This window comes from Dendrobates tinctorius, unplaced genomic scaffold (assembly GCF_039654945.1).
Source record: "Dendrobates tinctorius isolate UK_male_01 unplaced genomic scaffold, ASM3965494v1 ptg000062l, whole genome shotgun sequence".
NCBI classification, from domain to species: domain Eukaryota; kingdom Metazoa; phylum Chordata; class Amphibia; order Anura; family Dendrobatidae; genus Dendrobates; species Dendrobates tinctorius.
This window is the reverse complement of record NW_027361730.1, coordinates 36406390-36428866: the sequence shown is the minus strand read 5'-3', so window position 1 is coordinate 36428866 and position 22477 is coordinate 36406390. Positions and strand designations below refer to the sequence as shown.

General features: G+C 43.2%; 1 protein-coding gene across 3 annotated transcripts in view; it reads left to right on the top strand.

Moving 5' to 3' along the window:
• Positions 1 to 22477, top strand: part of EDC3 (enhancer of mRNA decapping 3) — an 83413-nt gene that overhangs the window by 1607 nt on the left and 59329 nt on the right. For all 3 annotated transcript variants that reach the window (XM_073579539.1, XM_073579540.1, XM_073579538.1), the window contains exon 2: positions 16599 to 16794. In XM_073579539.1, coding sequence (XP_073435640.1) covers positions 16631 to 16794 — 164 coding nt within the window. In that variant the 5' untranslated portion in view covers positions 16599 to 16630. The remainder of the gene's footprint in view (positions 1 to 16598; positions 16795 to 22477) is intronic.

Genomic DNA, 22477 nt, shown 5'->3' with positions numbered 1-22477 from the left:
GGCCGCATAGGCAGCCTCAATAGTAAAAACCTGGTCACACTTGTCAAACACTATGTTTGACGAGTGTGACCAGCCTGTCAATCACATTCCAAGCGATGCTTCAAATCACTTGGAAAGTGCTTGAATATCGCATGCAAAAATCGCAGCAAAGTCGCGCGATTTCTGGGAAGGAGTCCGGTTTTCAGTGTCCGGATTTAAACGCAACGTGGGCACATAGCCTTAGTCCTCTTTAATATGTCTATATAAAACGTGTGAAAACCGGTAGCGGTGTCCATCAGTGTGTACGTACACTACCGTTCAAAAATTTGGAGTCACACAGACAATTGTGTTTTCAATGAAAACTCTTACTTTTATTAATCAAATGAGTTGCCAAATGAATTTAAAATCTAGTCCAGACCTTAACAAGGTTCAAAATTTTTTTTATTTTAAATTATTTCTCTTTCAAACTTGGCTTTCGTCAAAGAATGCTCCCTTTGCAGCAATTACAGCATTGCAGACCTTTGACATTCTAGCAGTTAATTTGCTGAGGTAATCTGGAGAAATTTCACCCCATGCTTCCAGAATCTCCTCCCACGAGTTGGTTTGGCTTGATGGGCACTTTATGCGTACCATACGGTGAAGCTGCTCCCACAAAAGCTCAATGGGGTTGAGATCTGGTGGCTGCGCTGGCCACTCCATTACAGATAGAATACCAGCTGCCTGCTTCTTCCCTAAATAGTTCTTGCATAATTTGGATGTGTGTTTTGGGTCATTGTCCTGTTGTAGGATGAAATTGACTCCAATGAAGCGCTGTACACAGGGTATGGCATGGTGTTGCAAAATGGAGTGATAGCCTTCCTTATTCAAAATCCCTTTTACCTTGTACAAATCTCCCACTTTACCAGCACCAAAGCAACCACAGACCATCACATTACCTCCACCATGCTTGACAGATGGCGTCAGGCACTCTTTAGGCATCGTTTCAGTTGTTCTGCGTCTCACAAATGTTCTTCTGTGTGATCCAAACACCTCAAACTTGGATTCGTCTGTCCATAATGCTTTTTTCCAATCTTCCTCTGTCCAATGTCTGTGTTCTTTTGCCCATATTAATATTTTCCTTTTTCTTTAGCCAGTCTCAAATATGGCTTTTTCTTTGCCACTCTGCCCTTAAGGCCTGCATCCCGGAGTCACCTCTTCACTGTAGATGTTGACACTGCCTTTTTGCGTGTACTTTTTAATGAAGCTGCCAGTTGAGGACCTCTGAGGCATCGACTTCTCAAACTACAGACTCTAATGTACTTGTCTTGTTGCTCAGTTGTGCAGGGGGGCCTCCCACTTCTCTTTCTACTCTGGTTAGAACCTGTGTGTGCTCTCCTCTGAAGGGAGTAGTACACACCGTTGTAATAAATCTTCAGTTTCTTCACAATTTCTCGCATGGAATAGCCTTCATTTCTAAGAAGAATAAGAATAGACTGTCGAGTTTCACATGAAAGTTCTTTTTTTCTGGCCATTTTGAGAGTTTAATGGAACCAACATATGTAATGCTCCAGATTCTCAACTAGCTCAAAGGAAGGTTAGGTTTATAGCTTCTCTAATCAGCCAAACTGTTTTCAGCTGTGCTAACATACTGGCACAAGGGTTTTCAAGGGTATGCTAACCATCCATTAGCCTTCTTACACATTTGGCAAATACAAAGTACCATAAGAACACTGGAGTGATGGTTGTTGGAAATGGGCCTCTACACCTATGAAGATATTGCATTACAACCCAGACATTTGCAGCTAGAATAGTCATTTACCACATTATCAATGTATAGTGTATTTCTGAATCCTTTAATGTTAGCTTCGTTGGAAAAAACTATGCTTTTCTTTCAAAAATAAGGACATTTTTAAGTGACCCTAAACTTTTGAACGGTAGTGTATAAAACACATACGTGAAAAAAACAGTACTGGTGGCATGAGTGTTTTCCATTAGTATTTGTCCACCATGGATAAAGAAATGACAAAGTTTCTATACTTTTCAATGTTAAATACAGACGGTGCAATGATGCCGTCCATGTGTTGTACATGCTTTTTACAAACTCATAGACTTATAGATGACAAGGTCCAATACGCTGCCGGGAAAAAAAACACGTGAATAGCACCATAGGTTATAATGGATACGTATCTGTGAAGAAACAGATACTATAGGACAGGGGTGGGGAATCTTTTTTTTTTTTTTTTTTTTTTTTTTTTTTTTGCCAAGGGCCATTTGGATTTTTATACCATCCTTCGGGGGGCCATACAAACTCCGCCCACAAAGTACATCCTGACTCTGGCACTGGTTTCATGACTTAATCTTTCATTGCATGCCCTTCAATGTGCAGTAGTGAACACTGTGTGTGTGTGCTAACAGAGCAAGAAGAAATTAATGAGATTGTGGCAATCAAAATACAGCTCCCTGACCAAGAATGCGGTCCCTGAGAATCTGCTCGGGGGCCTGATTAAAGGTCATCGAGGCCTGGGGCCTGAGGTTCCCCACCCCTGCTATAGGACATGGGAAGGAGGCCTAAGGCTGAGTTGTGTCCCTAGTATAAGTGATAAGTAGTAATGCGCGAGTATACTCATTGCTCTGGTTTTCCTGAGCATGCTCGAGTGATCTCCGCAGCCTGAATACGTGTGGAATTCCTAACAAACAGGCAATCCCCACATGTTTTCAGCCTGTCTAGCAGCCGCAAAACATGCAGCTACGGCGACAGAAACTAAATCGCGGAGCGCCAAAATACTTGGAGGACACCCGAGCAATGAGTATATTCGCTCATGACTAGTGAGAAGTTCTTGTCAAGCGAGTGCAGAAAAAGAAATTGTTATAATTGTGCTTTCTTTTCATGACTTTGTTTTGGTACTAATTATACAATGTGTGTAGAGAACATTTGATACCATGTAGATAAAGTAAAAGCCACCAAGTGCACAGCCCTGTCATCTTAAATATGGATCAGCTATTAAAGGTTATACTGTGTCTTGTTGTAAATTTTGGCCAATGGAAAATAGATTTTTTTTTCGCAGATACTAGTAGGCTCCTTGTGCCATTTTATTGAGATGTTATCCTCTGAAATTGGTAACACATAGGTGTCACATGATGTATACAGTCCCATATTTACATCTTTTAGCTGCCCTAGACTCTTTCAAGCTACTTGGTTACCTTGGTGCATTTTTTTGGGCACAAAAAAAATGCATTGTGTGTAATTTCTGAAAATCGCAAAAACAAATGTTGCTGTTTTGCTATCTGAAAAACACACTTTGGCTGCAATGTGTGAATGCAGCCTTGGGCCTCACTATTACTTTGCATAGTACTACTAATTCTAATTAAGTGGCAACTGCAGCCTACTCAATTGCATGAAACTCAATGTGTTGCCTTTGGTTGCAGCTGTAGCTAAACAGTTAAATTAATCGGTAGGGCTACAAAAATTTGTACAGTAGCCCAGGCCTTAGTGCTCACTTTTAGTTTATGGTCTGGTGGGTACAGAAACGGTTCTATTAGAGAGTTGTTAATAAACATAGACTTTCTGATGAGCTTGTATACCGTACCGCTCTGCATTCATGCTTGAGCGGAAGCTCAGCACTGAGCAACACATTGCAGATCATCTTTTTCAAAGATTGAGAGTTTTGTTTTGAGTACTGATAATGAAGTAGCTATTATGCAAATATTTCTTGAGATTACACAATTTACACAGCACGCCGAGGTTGATCGCTCATTATTCTATTATTCTGCCCTCTCTCCAAAATTCAGAACGTTAATGCTCCTACCATACAGTGGCTATGGAAAGTATTCAGACCCCTTTATATTTTTCACTTTGTTTCATTGCAGACATAATTTTTTTTTTTTACTCATTAATGTACACTCTTCAACCCATCTTGACTGAAAAAAAACAGAAATGTAGACAATTTTAAAAAATAAAAACTGGAATATCACATGGTCATAAATATTCAGACCCTTTGCTCAGACACTCGCATTTAAGTCACATGATGTCCATTTCGTTGTGATCCTCCTTGAGATGATTTGATTCCTTCATTAGAGTCCAGTTGTGTTTCAATTAAACTGATAGGACTTGATTTTTAAAAAGGCACACAGCTTTCTATTTGAGACCTCACAGTGCATGTCAGACCAAATTAGAAACATGAGGTCAAAGGAACTGGCCAAGGAGCTCAGAGACAGAATTGTGGCAAGGCACACATCTGGCCAAGGTTACAAAAGAATTTCTGCAGTACTCAAGGTTCCTAAGAGCACAGTGGCCTCCATAAACCTTAAAATGGAAGAAGTTTGGGACCACCAGAAGTCTTGCAAGACCTGGCCGTCCAGCCAAACTGAGAAAACATGGGAGAAGAGCCTTGGTGAGAGAGGTAAAGAAGAACTTCAAAATCACTGTGGTTAAGCTACACAGATGCAGTAGGGAGATGGGAGAAAGTTCCACAAAGTCAACTATCACTGCAGCTCTCCACCAGTCAGGCCTTTATGGCAGAGTAGACCGATGGAAGCCTCTCCTCAGTGCAAGACATATGAAAGCCCGCATAGAGTTTGCTAAAAAAAAAAAAAAAAAACACATGAAGGACTCCCAGACTATGAGAAATAAGATTTTCTGCTCTGATGAGACGAAGAAAGACTTTTTTGGTGATAGTTCTAAGCGGTATGTGTGGAGAAAACCAGACACTGCTCATCACCTGCCCAATGCAATCACAATAGTGAAACATGGTGGTGGCTGCATCATGCTATGGGGATATTTTTCAGCTGCAGGGACAGGACAACTGGTTGTGTTTGAAGGAAACATGAATACGGCCAAGTACAGAGATATCCTGGATGAAAATCTCTTCCAGAGTGCTCTGGAAATCAGACTTGACCGAAGGTTCACCTTCCAACAAGACAATGACCTTAAGCACACAGCTAAAATAACAAAGGAGTGGCTTCAGAACAGCTCTGACCATTCTTGACTGGCCCAGCCAGGGCCCTGACCTTAACCCAATTGAGCATCTCTAGAGAGACCTGAAAATGGCTGTCCACCAACGTTCACCATCCAACCTGACTGAACTGGAGAGGATCTGCAAGGTAGAATGGCAGAGGATCCCCAAATCCCGGTATGAAAAATGTGTTGCATCATTCCCAAGAAGACTCATGGCTGTACTAGCTCAAAAGGGTGCTTCTACTCAATACTGAGCAAAGGGTCTGAATACTTATGGCCATGTGATATTTCAGTTTTTTTTTTTTTTAATAAATTTGCAAAAATTTCTACATTTCTGTTTTTTTTTTTTTTTCTTTTCAGTCAAGATGGGGTGCGGAGTGTGCACTGAGAAAAAAAAATGAACTTTTTGTGAATTTACCAAATGGCTGCAATGAAACAGAGTGAAAAAATGAAAGGGGTCTGAATACTTTCTGTACCCACTGAATATACAATAGTAATCCTTAAGGCCGGGTGCACACAATCCCGAAGTAGCAACGCTTTGGACGCAGGGCATGTTTGCTGCTGTTCTTTGAATGCAGGTGAATTTGCTTATGTTCATTGAACCATGCAGATTCACAGCATTCAATACATTGTATTGGTGAACCTTCTCTTGCAAAGACTAAGGCCAGGTTCACATAGCGTTAATGCGGTCCTTTCAACGCATAGCGTTAACGCTACCCTATTTTCTGATCGCGTTATGCGATCACGCTAACGCGTTTGAGGGTCCGTCACAGAATGACAGCACATCGATAATGCATGCCGATTATGACATGCATTAGCAATGCACTACATTATTGCCGTCTATTGGGGCGTTAACGCATCCGTTACATAGTGTTAGTGCCGCTGTGTAATGGATGCGTTAAACGCACCCCCCCTAATGCAATGTGGACCCAGCCTAACGTCTCCGCAAGAGTACTTGACATGCCGTGGGTTTCTGTGAACACATAGTGGACATAGGATTTCTTGAAATCCCATCCACTATGCTGTAACATCTGGCTTCTGTTGGTTGGATGCTTCAAAAGTATGCAGCGTTCAACACGCAGCAACTCCGGATCGTGTGCACATACCATAACTTGTCAGACGGCACAATGCGTGATTAACATAGCCATGTACACGTCATCTGAGAAATTAAAGAATACTACAATAGGGCATTAGGATCAGAACTATCATTTGTACAAGAATGCAGCGCTAAGTGTAGGACAGCAATCAATTGCAAGGTCTGGTCAGCCGCCACCATATATAGTTGAATCGCATGTACCTGCCATCCCCCAATATTTCCTAAACAATGGTGATGAGATCCTAGAATTGTGGTTGCCAGCCATCAACCGACTGCTGACTTGACAAAATGACTGTACTGATCAGACAGTAAGGCTATTAATCATTTAAGGAGTAACACTTGCTTTTTTTTTTTTTTTTTTAATGAAATGGGTTTTAAGGTTGCATAGAGTGGCTGTCTAGGATTGTGATGAATTCTGTAGACTTTCATCATCCTTAGAGCGTACCTCACGCTATCATGATTTTCCTGTGCCAGTGATGCAAACAGGCTCTCACGTGACGACAAATAAGTGATTTGCATATTTCCAGCTGCATTCTGACTTCTGTTGCATTCTGTGGCCTCACGTAATACAAATCAAATTAGTGAGACTGAGCATGTCTAGTTGGCGCTTGACCGCATCTATGCAAATCACATAGTTGCGGTCATGTGACCGCATGGTTTCACATCTGGGACTAGAGAATCCTGACAATGTGCATGTGTGGGGATTCAAAAGTCTATGGTAACCTAGTGTGACTGCAGACTTTCATCCCAAACCTGGAAGCCTCTGAGGGTATGTGCACACGCTGCGGATTGGTCTGCGGATTTTTCCGCAAAATCCGCAGGTCAAAAGACCTGCGGTTTTGCCCTGCGGTTTATCATCTCTACAATGAAGGAGATGGCAAACCGCTGTGGAATCCGCAGAAAAGAATGACATGTCAATTCTTTCTGCGGATTGGAAACCGCAGCAAAAAACGCGCGGAAAATTCTGCACTGCGGTTTCCATTTTCCATAGGATATAATGGTATTGTACAACACAGCTAGTTCTGCTGCGGATCCGCAGCAGAATCCGCAGCGTGTGCACATACCCTGAGGGCTCTCACGTGAGCTTTGGTTTTTCTCATGTGAGAGAATCCGCTCAGTTATGCTAATGAGTCTCCAATCATAGTTTGCTCCGAGTTTGATCAGAGTAACAACTTACTGTGTATGGATTCTCTTGAGTGAAGAAACCATAGCACAAGTGAGGAGCAGATGAATGTAATTTCTCCATCTTCTCCATTGTCTGAGGCTGCGGATGTTGGACTGCACTTGAATACCAGTCCAATGTTTTGAACGCACCCATAGACTTGAATGAGTGCGTGTCATCCAATTTGCAGAGCAACTTGCAGCAAGCTGCAGCATGAGGAAAAACACTGATCAGCACTGCCCAATAGAATAACATTGATCTGAGTAAAACATAGGATAGCACTCGTCCAAGTTGTATGCGCATGTTAGCGATCCCTAAGAATCATTCTCAGCAGGATATCGTCTTGTGTAAAGAGGACGTGCTCCCAGTTAGGGCAGAGACACACTGCCGTATTTTTCGTGCAAGAATCGCATCGTAAAACTCACTGGCTGTCGGCTCTCCTGACCTGAGCTTGACAGCTGCATAGTAATCCATCACGCTGTCTTGCTTAGGTCAGGAGAGGTGTCGGCCAGTCCGTGCAGTGTGATGCGATTATCGCACGAGAAATATGACAGATTGATGGCAATCGTTTGGTGCACATGATAGTGTGGTCAGCCTGCTTGATCAGGATATTAAATGACTATCAGCTGAATATAGCTCTTTTGTGGTTGCTTAAGCCCTCAAATGAGCCCTCATCAGATAAAGGAAAATGGCATATGACTTGCTACATACGTCATATTTGTCAAGGGATTAAACACTACCATTGGCCAATGTAAATGCACCGTTCGATTCGGGCACAGGTGCTTCTCACAAAATTCTAATATCAAAAAGTTAATTTATTCCAGTTCTTCAATACAAAAAGTGAAACTCATATTGTTTAGAGTCATTATAAACAGAGTGATCTATTTCAAGTGTTTATTTCTGTTAATGTTGATGATTATGGCTTACAGCCAATAAAAACCCAAAAGTCGTCATCTTAGTAAGTTAGAATACTTTATAACACCATCTTGAAAAATTTATTTTAAAATCCAAAATGTTGGCCTATTGAATGCAGGGGGCAATTATGCACACTTTATCCAAGTACAGTTTATCAAAGTACTGGCAGTTATAACATGGCAGTTAGACAGGGCAGGAGACAGGTAAGACATTTATATACTTCTACTCACTGTACATTTGGAGTACAACAAATATATACCATATGCATTTGTGTAATTTTAATCCTGGCCGCTGCATTCACACACATCCACCGCCCTGGCATTAACTCTCTACACTCCATCCACATTGGCCCCTCGCTTCTTTCCTCTCCTATGTATAGCACTCATGCTCTTTTCACGTTGTTAAACTGCACAGATCCAGTCAGTCCCACCATTCAACATCAGAGACGCTCTCACAAATCACTTAACCATCTGCTCACTCTTTCTATCCTCCTTCTCCTAGTTGCAGGAGACATTGCTCCCAACCCTGGTCCCCCATGTTATAGAAAGTTAAACCTCCCGACTGCTACACTCAGAAACCCCTCTAATCTTATTAATATTCCCTGCATGCCATCTGTCTCTCTTAATTGTGCACTTTGGAATTCTCGCTCAGTGTGTAACAAACTATCCTTCATTCATGACTTTTTCCTTTCTAATTCTCTTAACCTCCTGGCTCTTACTGAAACCTGGATCCAGCAGTCAGACACTACCGCTGCTGCTGCTCTTTCATACGGGGGGCTTCACTTCTCTCATACCCCAAGATCAGACAATAGAGCTGGTGGAGGCGTTGGTCTGCTCCTATCACCAAAATGTACCTTTCAGGTTATCCCTCAAGTACCCTCACTTGTCTTCCCTTCTTTTGAGGTCCATGCCGTCAGACTCTACACCCCCTTCTCCATGCGAGTGGCGGTGGTGTATCGTCCTCCCGGCCCCTCCCATCAGTTCCTGGATCATTTTGCCACTTGGCTTCCACATTTTCTCTCCTGTGACACCCCTACCCTCATCATGGGTGATTTCAACATCCCCATTGCTCTTCCCCTCTCACCATCTGCTACTCACCTTTTATCTCTAACCTCCTCGTTTGGCCTTTCGCAGCTTACTAATTCTCCAACGCATGAAGACGGAAACTCCCTCGACTTGGTCTACTCTCGGCTTTGTGCAGTGGATGATTTTGCAAACTCCCCTCTCCCGCTCTCTGACCACAATCTTCTTTCATTCTCTATCAAGAACTGCCATGCTGCTCAGGTCACCCCCACTGTCCATACTTATAGAAACATACAGGCCATTAACACCCAGAAACTTATGAAGAACTTGCAGTCTTCATTGGCCCCTATCTCCTCCCTCTCCTGTCCTGATTCTGCATTGAAGCATTACAATGAAACACTTCAAAGTGCCCTGGATGAATTTGCACCCCCTATAAATAGAACACCACAACGCAGACGGCGACAACCCTGGCACACGGTGCAAACACGTTTCCTGCAGCGGTGCTCCAGGTGCGCCGAACGTCTGTGGAGAAAATCCAATCTACCCGAAGATTTCATCCATTTTAAGTTTATGCTTAGAACATACAACACTGCCCTTCACCTCTCCAAACAAACCTATTTCAACACCCTCATCACCTCACTGTCCAATAACCCGAAACGTCTCTTTGACACTTTTCATTCTCTACTCAATCCAAGAGTACAGGCCCCAACCACGGAGCTCCGAGCTGACGATCTGGCCAATTACTTCAAAGAAAAAATTGACCAGATCTGACAGGAAATTATCTCCCAATCACCTCATACCATGCACTGTCCTCCCTCCCCCACTGCATCGAACTCACTCTCTGATTTTGAACCAGTCACAGAAGAAGAAGTAAGCAGGCTCCTTGCATCTTCTCGCCCAACTACTTGCACCAGTGACCCATTTCCGTCACAGCTCCTTCAGTCCCTTTCCCCTGCTGTCACCCCTCACCTAACTAAAATATTTAACCTCTCTCTCTCTTCTGGTATTTTTCCCTTCTCATTTAAGCATGCCATCATACATCCACTACTTAAAAAGCCATCCCTCGACCAAAACTGTGCCGCTAACTATAGACCTGTCTCTAATCTTCCCTTCATCTCTAAACTCCTGGAACGCCTGGTCCACTCCCGTCTTATCCGCTATCTCTCAGAAAACTCTCTTCTCGACCCTCTCCAATCCGGTTTCCGCTCTTTACACTCTACTGAAACTGCCCTCACTAAAGTCTCTAATGATCTGCTAACAGCTAAATCAAATGGTCACTACTCCATGCTAATTCTCTTGGATCTCTCTGCAGCATTCGACACTGTGGATCATCAGCTCCTCCTCACTATGCACCGTTCCATTGGCCTCAAAGATACCGTTCTCTCCTGGTTCTCCTCCTATCTCTCCGACCGCTCCTTTACTGTATCTTTTGCCAGTTCCTCCTCCTCTCATCTTCCCCTTACTGTTGGGGTCCCCCAAGGATCGGTTCTAGGTCCCCTCCTCTTCTCCTTGTACACTGCCCCTATTGGTCAAACAATCAGTAGATTTGATTTCCAGTACCATCTCTATGCTGATGACACCCAATTATACGCTTCTTCTCCTGACATCACGCCAGCCTTTCTAGAAAACACCGGCGATTGTCTAAACGCTGTGTCTAATATCATGTCCTCACTATATCTGAAACTGAACCTGTCAAAGACTGAACTCCTGGTGTTTCCTCCCTCTACTAATGTACCTATACCCGACATTGCCATTTCTGTGTGTGGTTCCACTATTACTCCCCAGCAACAGGCCCGCTGTCTTGGGGTCATACTTGATTCCGAGCTTTCCTTTGCCCCCCACATTCGATCACTGGCTCGCTCTTGTCATCTGCACCTCAAAAACATTTCTAGAATTCGACCTTTTCTTACCTTTGACTCTGGAAAAACTCTTACTGTTTCTCTTATTCATTCTCGTCTCGACTATTGTAACTCTCTTCTAATCGGTCTCCCTCTTACCAAACTCTCCCCCCTCCAATCTGTCTTGAATGCTGCAGCCAGGATCATATTCCTCACCAATCGTTACACCGATGCCTCTACCTTGCGCCAGTCATTACACTGGCTACCCATGCACTCCAGAATTCAGTATAAACTTATTACCCTCACTCACAAAGCCCTCCATGGCTCAGCACCACCCTACATCTCCTCCCTTGTTTCAGTATACCACCCTACCCGCGCCCTCCGTTCTGCTGATGACCTGAGATTAGCATCCTCAATAGTCAGAACCTCCCACTCCCGTCTCCAAGACTTTACACGTGCCGCGCCAATTCTTTGGAATGCACTTCCCAGGTCAATACGATTAGTCACCAATCCCCACAATTTTAAGCGTGTCCTGAAAACGCATTTATTCAGACTGGCCTACCACCCCAACGCATTAACCTAATCTATCCCTGTGTGGCAGAGCCAAAAGTTTTACCATAACCAGGTTCCCCGCATCATGTTCCCACATGCTTTATGCCTCCATTAGCCCTCTGTGTCTGTACTGTTACACACTTAACATTATGACTGGTCCATACAATCAGGGTAACTGTTACCACCCACCTTTCGTGTCTCCCTCTTTCCTCATAGACTGTAAGCTTGCGAGCAGGGCCCTCTTTCCTCTTGGTATTTGTTATAATCTACTGTATGTGATTATTGTTATGCTGTAATGTCTATTGTCTGTACAAATCCCCTCTGAAATGTAAAGTGCTGCGGAATATGTCGGCGCTATAAAAATAAAATTTATTATTATTATTATTATTATTATTATTATTATTATAACGTATGTTCAGTAAATGTACTCAATACTTTGTCGGGGCTCTTTTTGCATGAATTACTGCATCAATGCAGAGTGGCATGGAGGCAATCGGGCTGTGGCACAGCTGAGGTGTTATGGAAGCCCAGGTTGCTTTGATAGCACTTTTCAGCTCATCTGCTTTGTTGGGTCTGCTGTCTCTCATGTTCCTCTTGACAATACACCAAAGATTCTCTATGGGGTTAAGGTCAAGCACAGTGATACGGTTGTTAAACCAGGTACTGGCACTTTTGTCAGTGTGGACAGGTGCCAAGTCCTACTGGAAAATGAAATTTCCATCTCCAGAAAGCTTCTTGGCAGAGGGAAGCATGAAGTGCTCTAACATTTCCTGTTGTACAGATGCACTGACTTTGGTCTTGATAAAACAAAGTGGACCTACTCAAGCAGATGTCATGGCTCCCCAAACCATCACTGATTGTGAAAACTTCACACTCTACCTCACGCAGCTTGGATTGTGTGCCTCACCACTCCTCCTCCAGATTCTGGGACCTTGATTTCGAAGTGAAATGCAAAATTTACTTTCCTTGTGCAGTGTGTTGACTACCTTCTGGACATCTGTCAAGTCAACAGTTTTCCCCATGATGGTGGAGCCTACTGAAACAGACCAAGGGACCTTTTTAAATGCTTAGAAAGCCTTTGCAGGTGTTTTTGTTATTATAATTTACTGAGATAATGACTTTTGGGTTTTATTGTTTGTAAGCCATAATCATTAACATTAACAGAAATAAACACTTGAATTAGATCACTCTGTTTGTAATGACTATATAATGTCTATGCAGCATCAATAGTAAAAGATAGAATGTTAATAGTAAAAAAAAAAAAAAAAAAATTACCCTCTGTCTGCCCCGGAGTCGTCCCGCCCCTCATTGGCGCTGCCGGCAACTTCTGTTCCCAGGGATGCTTTGTGACAATGACATCTGATGATGCTCTGTCATCAGAGGTCATTCGCGTAATGCATCCCTGGGAACGGAAGATGCGTAGCTGAGAGGCTGGAAGGCTCCGGTGGCTGCCAGAAGGTGCGTATATTCCTATTTTTTATTTTAATTCTATTTTTTACAGGAATATGGTACGCAGGGCATGGAGGAGAGTCTCCTGTCCTCCAGACCCTGGGTACCATCCGCACATGAAGCACTCTCTTTACGCATGGTGAGCATAGCCACATTCGTAAAGTGAGCGTTTCAATGCAATCCTATGGCGGTGGAATCGCCGCAATTCTGCAGAAATAATGAACATGCTGCGGATTTTACCGTTATGCAATTCCGCAGCGGTAAAATCCGCAGCATTGACACAGCAACTGCGGAATCCCATAGGATTGCATGAGGATTCATTTTATTAGCGCTTTTTTTGTGCGCTGCGGTGAAAATGCAACGTGGGCACACAGCCTAACTGCCACACCGTCCTCCTTTATGAATATAAACTAGGAAACTTGAGGGCACTACCAAATTTTAAAGGGGATTGCCGACCACACACACATAGTTAGGTCCATATATATTTGGACAGAGACATTTTTCTAATTTTGGTTCTAGACATTACCACAATGAATTTTAAACAAAACAATTCAGATGCAGTTGAAGTTCAGACTTTCAGCTTTCATTTGAGGGTATTCACATTAAAATTGGATGAAGGGTTTAGGAGTTTCAGCTCCTTAACATGTGCCACCCTGTTTTTAAAGGGACCAAAAGTAATTGGACAATTGACTCCAAGGCTATTTCATGGACAGGTGTGGGCAATCTCTTCATTATGTCATTCTCAATTAAGCAGATAAAAGGCCTGGAGTTGATTTGAGGTGTGGTGCTTGCATTTGGAAGGTTTTGCTGTGAAGGAAACATGTGGTCAAAGGAGCTCTCCATGCAGGTGAAAGAAGCCATCCTTAAGCTGCAAAAACAGAAAAAACCCATCCGAGAAATTGCTACATTAGGAGTGGCAAAATCTACAGTTTGGTACATCCTGAGAAAGAAAGCACTGGTGAACTCATCAGTGCAAAAAGACCTGGGCGCCCACGGAAGACAACAGTGGTGGATGATCGCAGAATAATCTCCATGGTGAAGAGAAACCCCTTCACAAAAGCCAACCAAGTGAACAACACTCTCCAGGAGGTAGGCGTATCAATATCCAAATCTACCATAAAGAGAAGACTGCATGAAAGTAAATACAGAGGGTTCACTGCACAGTGCAAGCCACTCATAAGCATCAAGAATAGAAAGGCTAGACTGGACTTTCCTAAAAAAAAATCTAAAAGCCAGCACAGTTCTGGAAGAACATTCTTTGGACACATGAAACCAAGATCAACCTCTACCAGAATGATGGAAAGAGAAAAGTATGGCGAAGGCGTGGTACAGCTCATGATCCAAAGCATACCACATCATCTGTAAAACACGGAGGCAGTGTGATGGCTTGGGCATGCATGGCTGCCAGTGGCACTTGGTCACTAGTGTTTATTGATGATGTGACACAGGACAGAAGCAGCCGAATTAATTCTGAGGTATTCAAAGCCATACTGTGTGCTCAGATCCAGCCAAATGCAGCCAAACTGATTGGTCGACGTTTCATACTACAGATGGACAATGACCCAAAACATAAAGCCAAAGCAACCCAGTAGTTTATTAAAGCAAAGAAGTGGAATATTCTTGAATGGCCAAGTCAGTCACCTGATCTCAACCCAATTGAGCATGCATTTCACTTGTTAAAGACTAAACTTCAGACAGGCCCACAAACAAACAGTAACTGAAAACCACCTCAGTGAAGACCTGGAGAGCATCAAAAAGGATGAAACACTGCGTCTGGTGATGTTCATGAGTTCAAGTCTTCAGGCAGTCATTGCCAACAAAGGGTTTTCAACCAAGTACTAGAAATGAGCATTTTGTTTACAATTATTTAATCTGTCCAATTACTTTTGGTCCCTTTAAAAACAGGGTGGCACATGTTAAGAAGCTGAAGCTCCTAAACTCTTCATCCAATATTAATGTGGATACCCTCAAATGAAAGCTGAAAGTCTGAACTTCAACTGCATCTGAATTGTTTTGTTTAAAATTCATTGTGGTAATGTCTAGAACCAATATTAGAAAAATGTTGTCTCTGTCCAAATATACATGCACCTAACAATATGTGTAAACTGAGAACAAAGAAAGAAGTGTGTATAGAGGACGCGATCAACCCTATAATGAAAACTACAATATTTCATGGAAAAATAGTAATAAATTTTATTCACAAAAAAAACACAAGTGACAAAAGTTAAAAACAATTAAAAAGGTCAGAACTAATTGGCCACATGTAAACACCAGTCAAGATCCATGTAAGGACCTAATGCTCACCTCCAATATGCTAGGCAAAACGTGAAATATATATGACTAGAAAATTTTTCATGCAGCAATAATCCAGGTTTGTAGAACACACAGATCCTATAGTCCATATGTTAATAGATGTCAAGTATTATAATGATAAATGAGAACAAAATAGACTCCACAATACATGACAGGGCATTATGTGCAAATAGGCAAAGTGCAAACCACAGGGAATAAAACTATGCTGGTAATGCAAGCTGTCAAAATTACCATATAGCAATGCTTGAAACAAATTGATATCCAAATAAGGGGATAAAAAACAAAGAGTGGAGCTGTATGAATATATGCACCACTCAATCTCCCCTTATGAACCATGATGCAACAATATTCTCCCTTATGATTTATGGCCTCCACACTCTCCCATAGCAGGGAATAAAAGATCCACTTGCACATGTGGGTGCCACTCCAATCATTAATAACTTGAATTCTGTAGCCACATTAGCAGGAGGACCAAGGGACCTTTGGAGATGGGTTTAATATTATTGGCTGTCCACTACTTTGACTTTTATCTTAAGGATAGGGCATCAGTGTCTGATCGTCCAGGGTCTGGCACTCAGCAACCTACCGATCAGCTGTTATCGGTGGCGGCTGCCGGCCGGCTGGAAGTACAGTACTTACTCGTGGAGCTTGGCCGTCTATTTGTAGTGGCTGCTGTGAGGTACTACACATCCGCTTCCTATTCAGTTCAATAGGATGTACCAAGCTCTGGCACCTACAAGTAGATAGCCAAGCTCCACAAGTAGGCAATTCTGTCTGGCTGCCACCGGCATGAATAACAGCTGATCAGCGGGAGTGCCGGATCCCAGCTGATCAGATGCTAAGGATAGGGCATCATTGTAAATCTAGTGGACAACTTCTTTAAAGTAAATCAGAGGAAGCAGTTATCAGCTGATTATTTATGTAATGGTCTTTGTGATGTTATAATTTTTATTTGCTTGCTAACTCCTTGCGTGGGGAGGGTACAAAAGAAAATTGTATATTTTCTTGTTTAAAACAAAAAAAAATTGTAGAATATTAATATTGTCTGAATCTGTAAAATACTCCTGAAAAGAAAATACTACTGAGAATTGGAGACGGATACTCTTTAATAGTTTTCGGTGGCTATTTAGCTACATTCTGCTTTATGGCATTGTTAGAATTAATGAAAACACATGCATTCATCCACACAGGCTATGTGGGCAAAATGGGTAAAGACTCTTGTTCACTCTCGTCTGATGCGATAAAAAGTTGAGTGCTGCTGATTTTAGCCTTTACATGGTGTGACAATGTGCACTTATACATTTTTGTATGGACTTATAGACTTTGTTTTCTCTTCCAGGGAAAGCACTTTGGATAAATTAAGCCTAAACAATGGCACTAGATTGGCTGGGGAGCATTGTATCCATAAATTGTGGAAACATCCTTGGAGTGTACCAAGGCCTTGTATCTTCTGTTGATCAGCTCAATCAGACAATATCGCTCACACAACCCTTCCATAATGGAGTTAAGTGCCTCGTTCCAGAGGTTACATTCAGGTTAGTTGACACTTTTTTGTTTTTTCTTCTTATAAGCCTCTGCCTTTGGTTACTTGTTGGTGTATGTGAGCAGTAAAAAGTCTGTATGTTAGAGAGTAAGTTCACTGTGTGGTAATAGTGCAGCATGGAATTTGTACACGCAGTAGATATTTTCCATAATATTTTCTATAATTCACACAATTAATCTTTATACAGTTAAGAGAAACTTATTCCGTAGCACTTTACAATTCAGACGGTACATGTATAAATGAAAGAATAGACTTGCCAGAAAATTAGTCAGTGTTGAAAATCTACAGTACCAGCATTGTGGTGGAGATTGTACAAAATCTCATCCACATGCTGCAGAGAAAATCCTCAGCAAAAATGAGCAGACTCAGTGGATTTTAAGGATATGGTCATGTTGTGTACTGTAGACTTTTTGCTCTGATTTTCAGGTGGAAATTGGTATATTACAGTTACAGCAGCAAGGTACATGAGATTTTAACATGAAATATTTTATGTAGATGCCGTTCACTGTTCATCTCCAGGTTGCGAAAGTGAGTGGCTTTCAACAATCCTTGTAAGCAGACCTTTCACCAGCTTTCCCAATCCAAACTGTATGCATTCTTAAATAGATCTGTCAGACCTAACAAGGCTGATGTACTTGCTTTAAAATACATGTTGGAATAGCTGTATAATCTTGATGTTAAAATGAGCATTTTATGATCTATCTATAGCGTGAGAGAGCTCATGAGTCCAAGTATATTAAGTCTGCACCAACTTATGGTTATGGACGACTACAGCCTGTATGTGAGGTGTGAGATTTCAGCAAATGGGATAAGGAACACTTTGGAGCTATCAATGAGGTTAGGTGTGTGGAGATTTAAGGCGTTGTTACCTTCCAAAACATTTTGGGCTATAAGCTGCAAGAGTCATATCAAAACAAACACCGTATTACTTAGGCCTCACTCACACGTCAATTTTTTTTTTTTTTTTCCCTCACTGATATACCTATGGTGTAGTTCACCTGTCAGATTTTTTTCCTCAGACCGAATGGTCTATGCAGAAACGCAGAGACACATCTGATATTGACCCGAGTATCGAATCAAAATTCACAATGCAAGTCTGTGGGGGAAAAAAGCCATCTGTATGCTGTTTTGTCTGTCTGCTCCTACCTCGACCAGTGCAGAGGCCCTGGAGGCGCCACAGTGGTCCTCGATGGACTTCACGGTAGTGTGCGTGCAGCAGGGAGCGGGGTCCGGAGGATCACCGTCCCCGGAAGGAAAGCCTGCGCGAGGTAAGTATCCCCTTGGTCTCCCTGCGGCTCCAGTGATGCGGGGGCTCTGTGTGCCCGGGTCCGGTGGTGTCTGGTGCGGGTCACGTACGGCTCCCCTCTGGGAGTCCTGGAGCGGCCTCAGACATGGTCAGCGCCATTTTGGGGTCGCCGGGGATGGGGCCGGCGGTCGCTTCCGGGTCACCGGCGCCGGCTCCCTTCTGCGCACTTGTGGGGCTTTTTTGGTGCCGGGAAACTGGCGGCTGCCATCCAAGGGGACCGGAGCACTGATTTGGAAATGCAAGTACCTGCGGGGGAGCTCGGGGAGCAAGCGCGGCATCACCTGCTGACCGGATACTGAGGGGAAGTATATATGGCAGTTAAGCAGGGGCACCCATGCTTCTGGCCCATTTTTTTTCTTCACCATGGAGGTTGAGCAGCTGCAGCAACCACTGCAGCAGGAAGAAGCCACAGAGCAGCAAGCAGCAGATAAATTTCAGACCCGACAGAAAAACGGGAGTGCAAGTCGAGGCCAGTTGAGTGACCGGTCCAGCCGGAAGAGCTCTTCCAGACGACAGACAACATCACCAGCTGAGATTTTTCCCTCCTTGTATCCCGGTAGCTATTACTGGAAATGCTGGTAAGTGATCTATGTGAATGTTGTTCACCCAGTGATGCAGCCTCCCCCTTATGTTTTTTGTCTTAGGGGAAGAAATGCACAGAGAATGCGCCCTTTGTAGATCCCAATGAATAGCGATCCCCGTAGGTGGTAGACTGTCGGCCTTTTATCCAGCTTGGGCTCCTATCACAAACATCATTTGAGTGCAGGATGTGATATCGACAGGACTAAAGCTTCAGTTCCTCTCAGTCCCAGGTTATATGTTTAGGACAACTCTGGTCCGTGTTCTCAGAACAGACGTCTCTGGAAACAGAGATTGTTAAATCGTTTCACAAAAAAGTCCTAGTTGGAAGTACCGGATTCCGAGGAGGGTAGAGGATTTTACTCTCCCCTGTTCTTGGTTCGGAAACCGAATAACTCTTAAAGGACCATTATCAATTTTTGGTCCCTTAATAGGTTCTTAGTAGGTAGGAATTTTAAAAAGGAAACTGTTCAGGAATAAAAATGTTTCAGAACTATCTTATGATGGTTTTAAATTTAAAAGACGCGTACTACCATGTGCCTATTCGTGCAAATCACCAACGCTTCTTAAGAGTGGCTGTTTCCATAGATGGCGTAATCCGGCATTTCCAGTATAGAGCTCTTCCCTTTGGCCTTTCAGGAGCACCTCGAGCTTTCACAAAGTTAATATCTGAAGTTACGGCCCACCTTCGAGAGTCAGACATCTTAATAGTACGGTACTTAGACGACTTCTTAATTATAGGCAATTCTGCAGACCATTGCCTTTTCCAAGTAGAAAGGTCTATATCCGTTCTAAAAAACTTGGGTTGGCTGATAAACTTTGAAAAATCCCATTTACAACCCTTGAAGGTCCAGCAATTTCTCGGTCTCATTTTTGTTTCTGAAAAACAAGAATGTCGTCTGCCAACTGACACAATCTCTCATATTCGTCATCAGGTATTGCTTGCGGTAAATATCATCCATGTCCCTCAGACAGGCCATGTCCCTATTGGGTTCCCTAACATTTTGTATCCCGGCCGTCAAATAGGCTTGGTTTCATACCAGAGCCCTTCAGAGAGAGACTTTATCTGATAAAGACCTAGGGGGTCCCTACTTGATAAAATGATAGTAGGTCCATCTGCCTTGAATTCCCTAAAATGGTGGCTTAACAAGAACAACTTGTCCTCTGGAGTTCCCTGGGAGAATCACATATGCTGAGTAGTAACTACTGATGCAAGTCCAGCCACTTTTGACCTTAAAACCGTAAAAGGGGTTCCCATACGACATGTTTTAGAATTCCTGCAGAAGGGTCTGTAAGTTTAGCTACTAGCAAGTGCAGATTTCAGCCCTCGGTGCCTTATTTAATTGTGATGTTGCAAAGAATTACTGGATATCTAGATTCATTAAAGTAGCTGGCAGATCTAGGCCCATACACAAGGTAAGGTACGTACCATGGGACTTAAACTTAGTCCTTACGGCTATGACGGAGACTCCCTTTGAACCCATGGTATCTGCCTCAGTTAAGGCTGGTTTCACACTTGTGTTTTTTAGCGCTGCGCCACGTGCGCTATCAAGCGCATGTCCATTGCTCCCATATGTTTAACATGGCAGGCGCATGGGATAGCGCTTGTACGCGTTCATGTGCGTTTTCGTGCGCTGCGTTTTTCCAGGTGTGCGCCCAGGCGCGCCAGACGCAACATGGTATCGTACGCGTGCGCTAGGACATGCGCACGCATGCGTTTAAAGTTGCATGCGTTTTGAGTTAACATGGCGACAAACTGGTTAAATCGCATTCGCAAAAACAGCAAACACGCAAAACGCTTAATGTGTTTTTTGCATGCGTTTGGAATGCGCACGAGGCGCAGCGCAAAAAACGCTAGTGTGGAAGTAGCCTAAGACTATCCCTCAAAGTAGCCTTTTTGGTAGCTATTACATCGGCACGTAGAATAAGCAATATCCAGGCACTCAGTTGGAACCCTCCTTACATGTAGATTTTGAACGACAGGGTAGTAATTAGGCCAGACCCTGCCTACTTTCCCAAGGTTGCCTCAGACTTCCACAGAACACAAGAGAGAGTTCTCCCCTCCTTCCTCCCTAACCCCACTAACCAGAAGGAGGAAAAACTTCATACCTTAGATCGTTGATGGCGAACCTTTTAGAGACAGAGTGCCCAAACTGCAATCTAAAACCCACTTATCGCAAAATGCCAACATGGCAATTTAACCGGAATACTGAGGTTTTAGATTAGAAAAACAACTCCTACCTTAGCGCGCTATAGCAAAGAGCTCGTAATCCCTGCACTCCAAGCCTAAGATACTAGCCACCGATTGCAGTGGAGGTCTGTTCTTGAGAATGGATAGGATTTTTACTCAAAAGTAAAATTGCCACATATGATGCTCCATACTGTATAATGGCCACACACAATTCTCTATACTGTATAATGGCCACATATGATGCTCCATACTGTATAATGGCCACACAATGCTCCATTCTGTATAATGGTCGGACATGATGCTGCATACAGTATAATGGCCCCACGTGATGCTGCATACAGTATAATGGCCCCACGTGGTGCTGCAGACAGTATAATGGCCTTGCATTGAAAAAAACATAAAAAAACCCTCCAAATAAAGTATTACGTTATGTACCGGTAACTGTATTTTTCGGAAGCCCATCAGCACCCTTAGTTCCCTCCCTTTCACGTGTGGGTGCGCACTTCTTCCACTTATAATTTTCACGTGGGTTGATTAGCTTATTTTGTGCCATTTAACCATGGAGCTCCTCTCAAGCTCTGTAATCTAACTGATGCGTGTGAGAGGTGCTGCCCTTTTGTGTATGTAGGTCTCCTGTTCCCGAAGGGCGGACTCCCCTCTCGTAGTGCTGTCATGGGCTTCCGAAAAATACTGTTACCGGTACATAACTTAATACTTTTGTGTCTACAGCTGTTATGCAGGCTTGCTGTATGTTCTCTATGGTAGCAGATGCAAACAAACCATTTGTAGTTTGATCCTGTAGTTTACTCCTTTAATCTATCTTCTTGTTTTTGCTAATCAACAAATGTTTGCAGTGTAATTTTTTTGAACTAAATAGTACACACTAAGCAATCTAGAATGAAGATAACTCCATGCACATAATTTATTTTGGTCTACCTGGGTAAACAGGCATTCAAATGAATGACGATCAGTAAAAGTTTACTAATCAGCGGTTTTATCGGTGCCGTTGGTCAGTCCATGTCAACGGATATCTTGACTTTTTTTTTTTTTCCCCCCAACCAATGTCAGCGGGCTCATTTTATATAGGTATGGGTGCCTACTACCTCTCCTCTGACAGATGTTGGAAGAGAAGGATCCGGCAACCTGGCATTTTTCAGTTCTTGGTGAGAAAAGCCGCTGCCAGGAATCAGTCAGCAGCTCTATTACAGAGAATAAAGAAGCGCTTGTCTATGTATGAAGGATTCTATTGTGTATGGTGGGGGAGGAGCTTTAGACTCTGTTTAGTTCATTCAACTAAATGTCTTAGGGTACTGTTACACTTAGCGATGCACCAGCGATCCCTACCACGATATTACCCAGTCAGGATCGCTGGTGCATCACTAAGTGGTAGCTAGTGAGCTGCCAAAAGGCAGATTGTCGTGATCCAGGTTGGATATGACAGGTTTTGAATAAGGGTGGTTTCACATTAGCGCTTTTTAAGCGCACGCACGGCCGGGGGTAGCTCCGCCCCCGAGCCGGCTCTCTGACCGGCGTGCCCGCCCCTTGCTTGTAGCGCCGCCTCCTAGCACACAGTGGCGCCTGCGATCGGCGCACCCTATC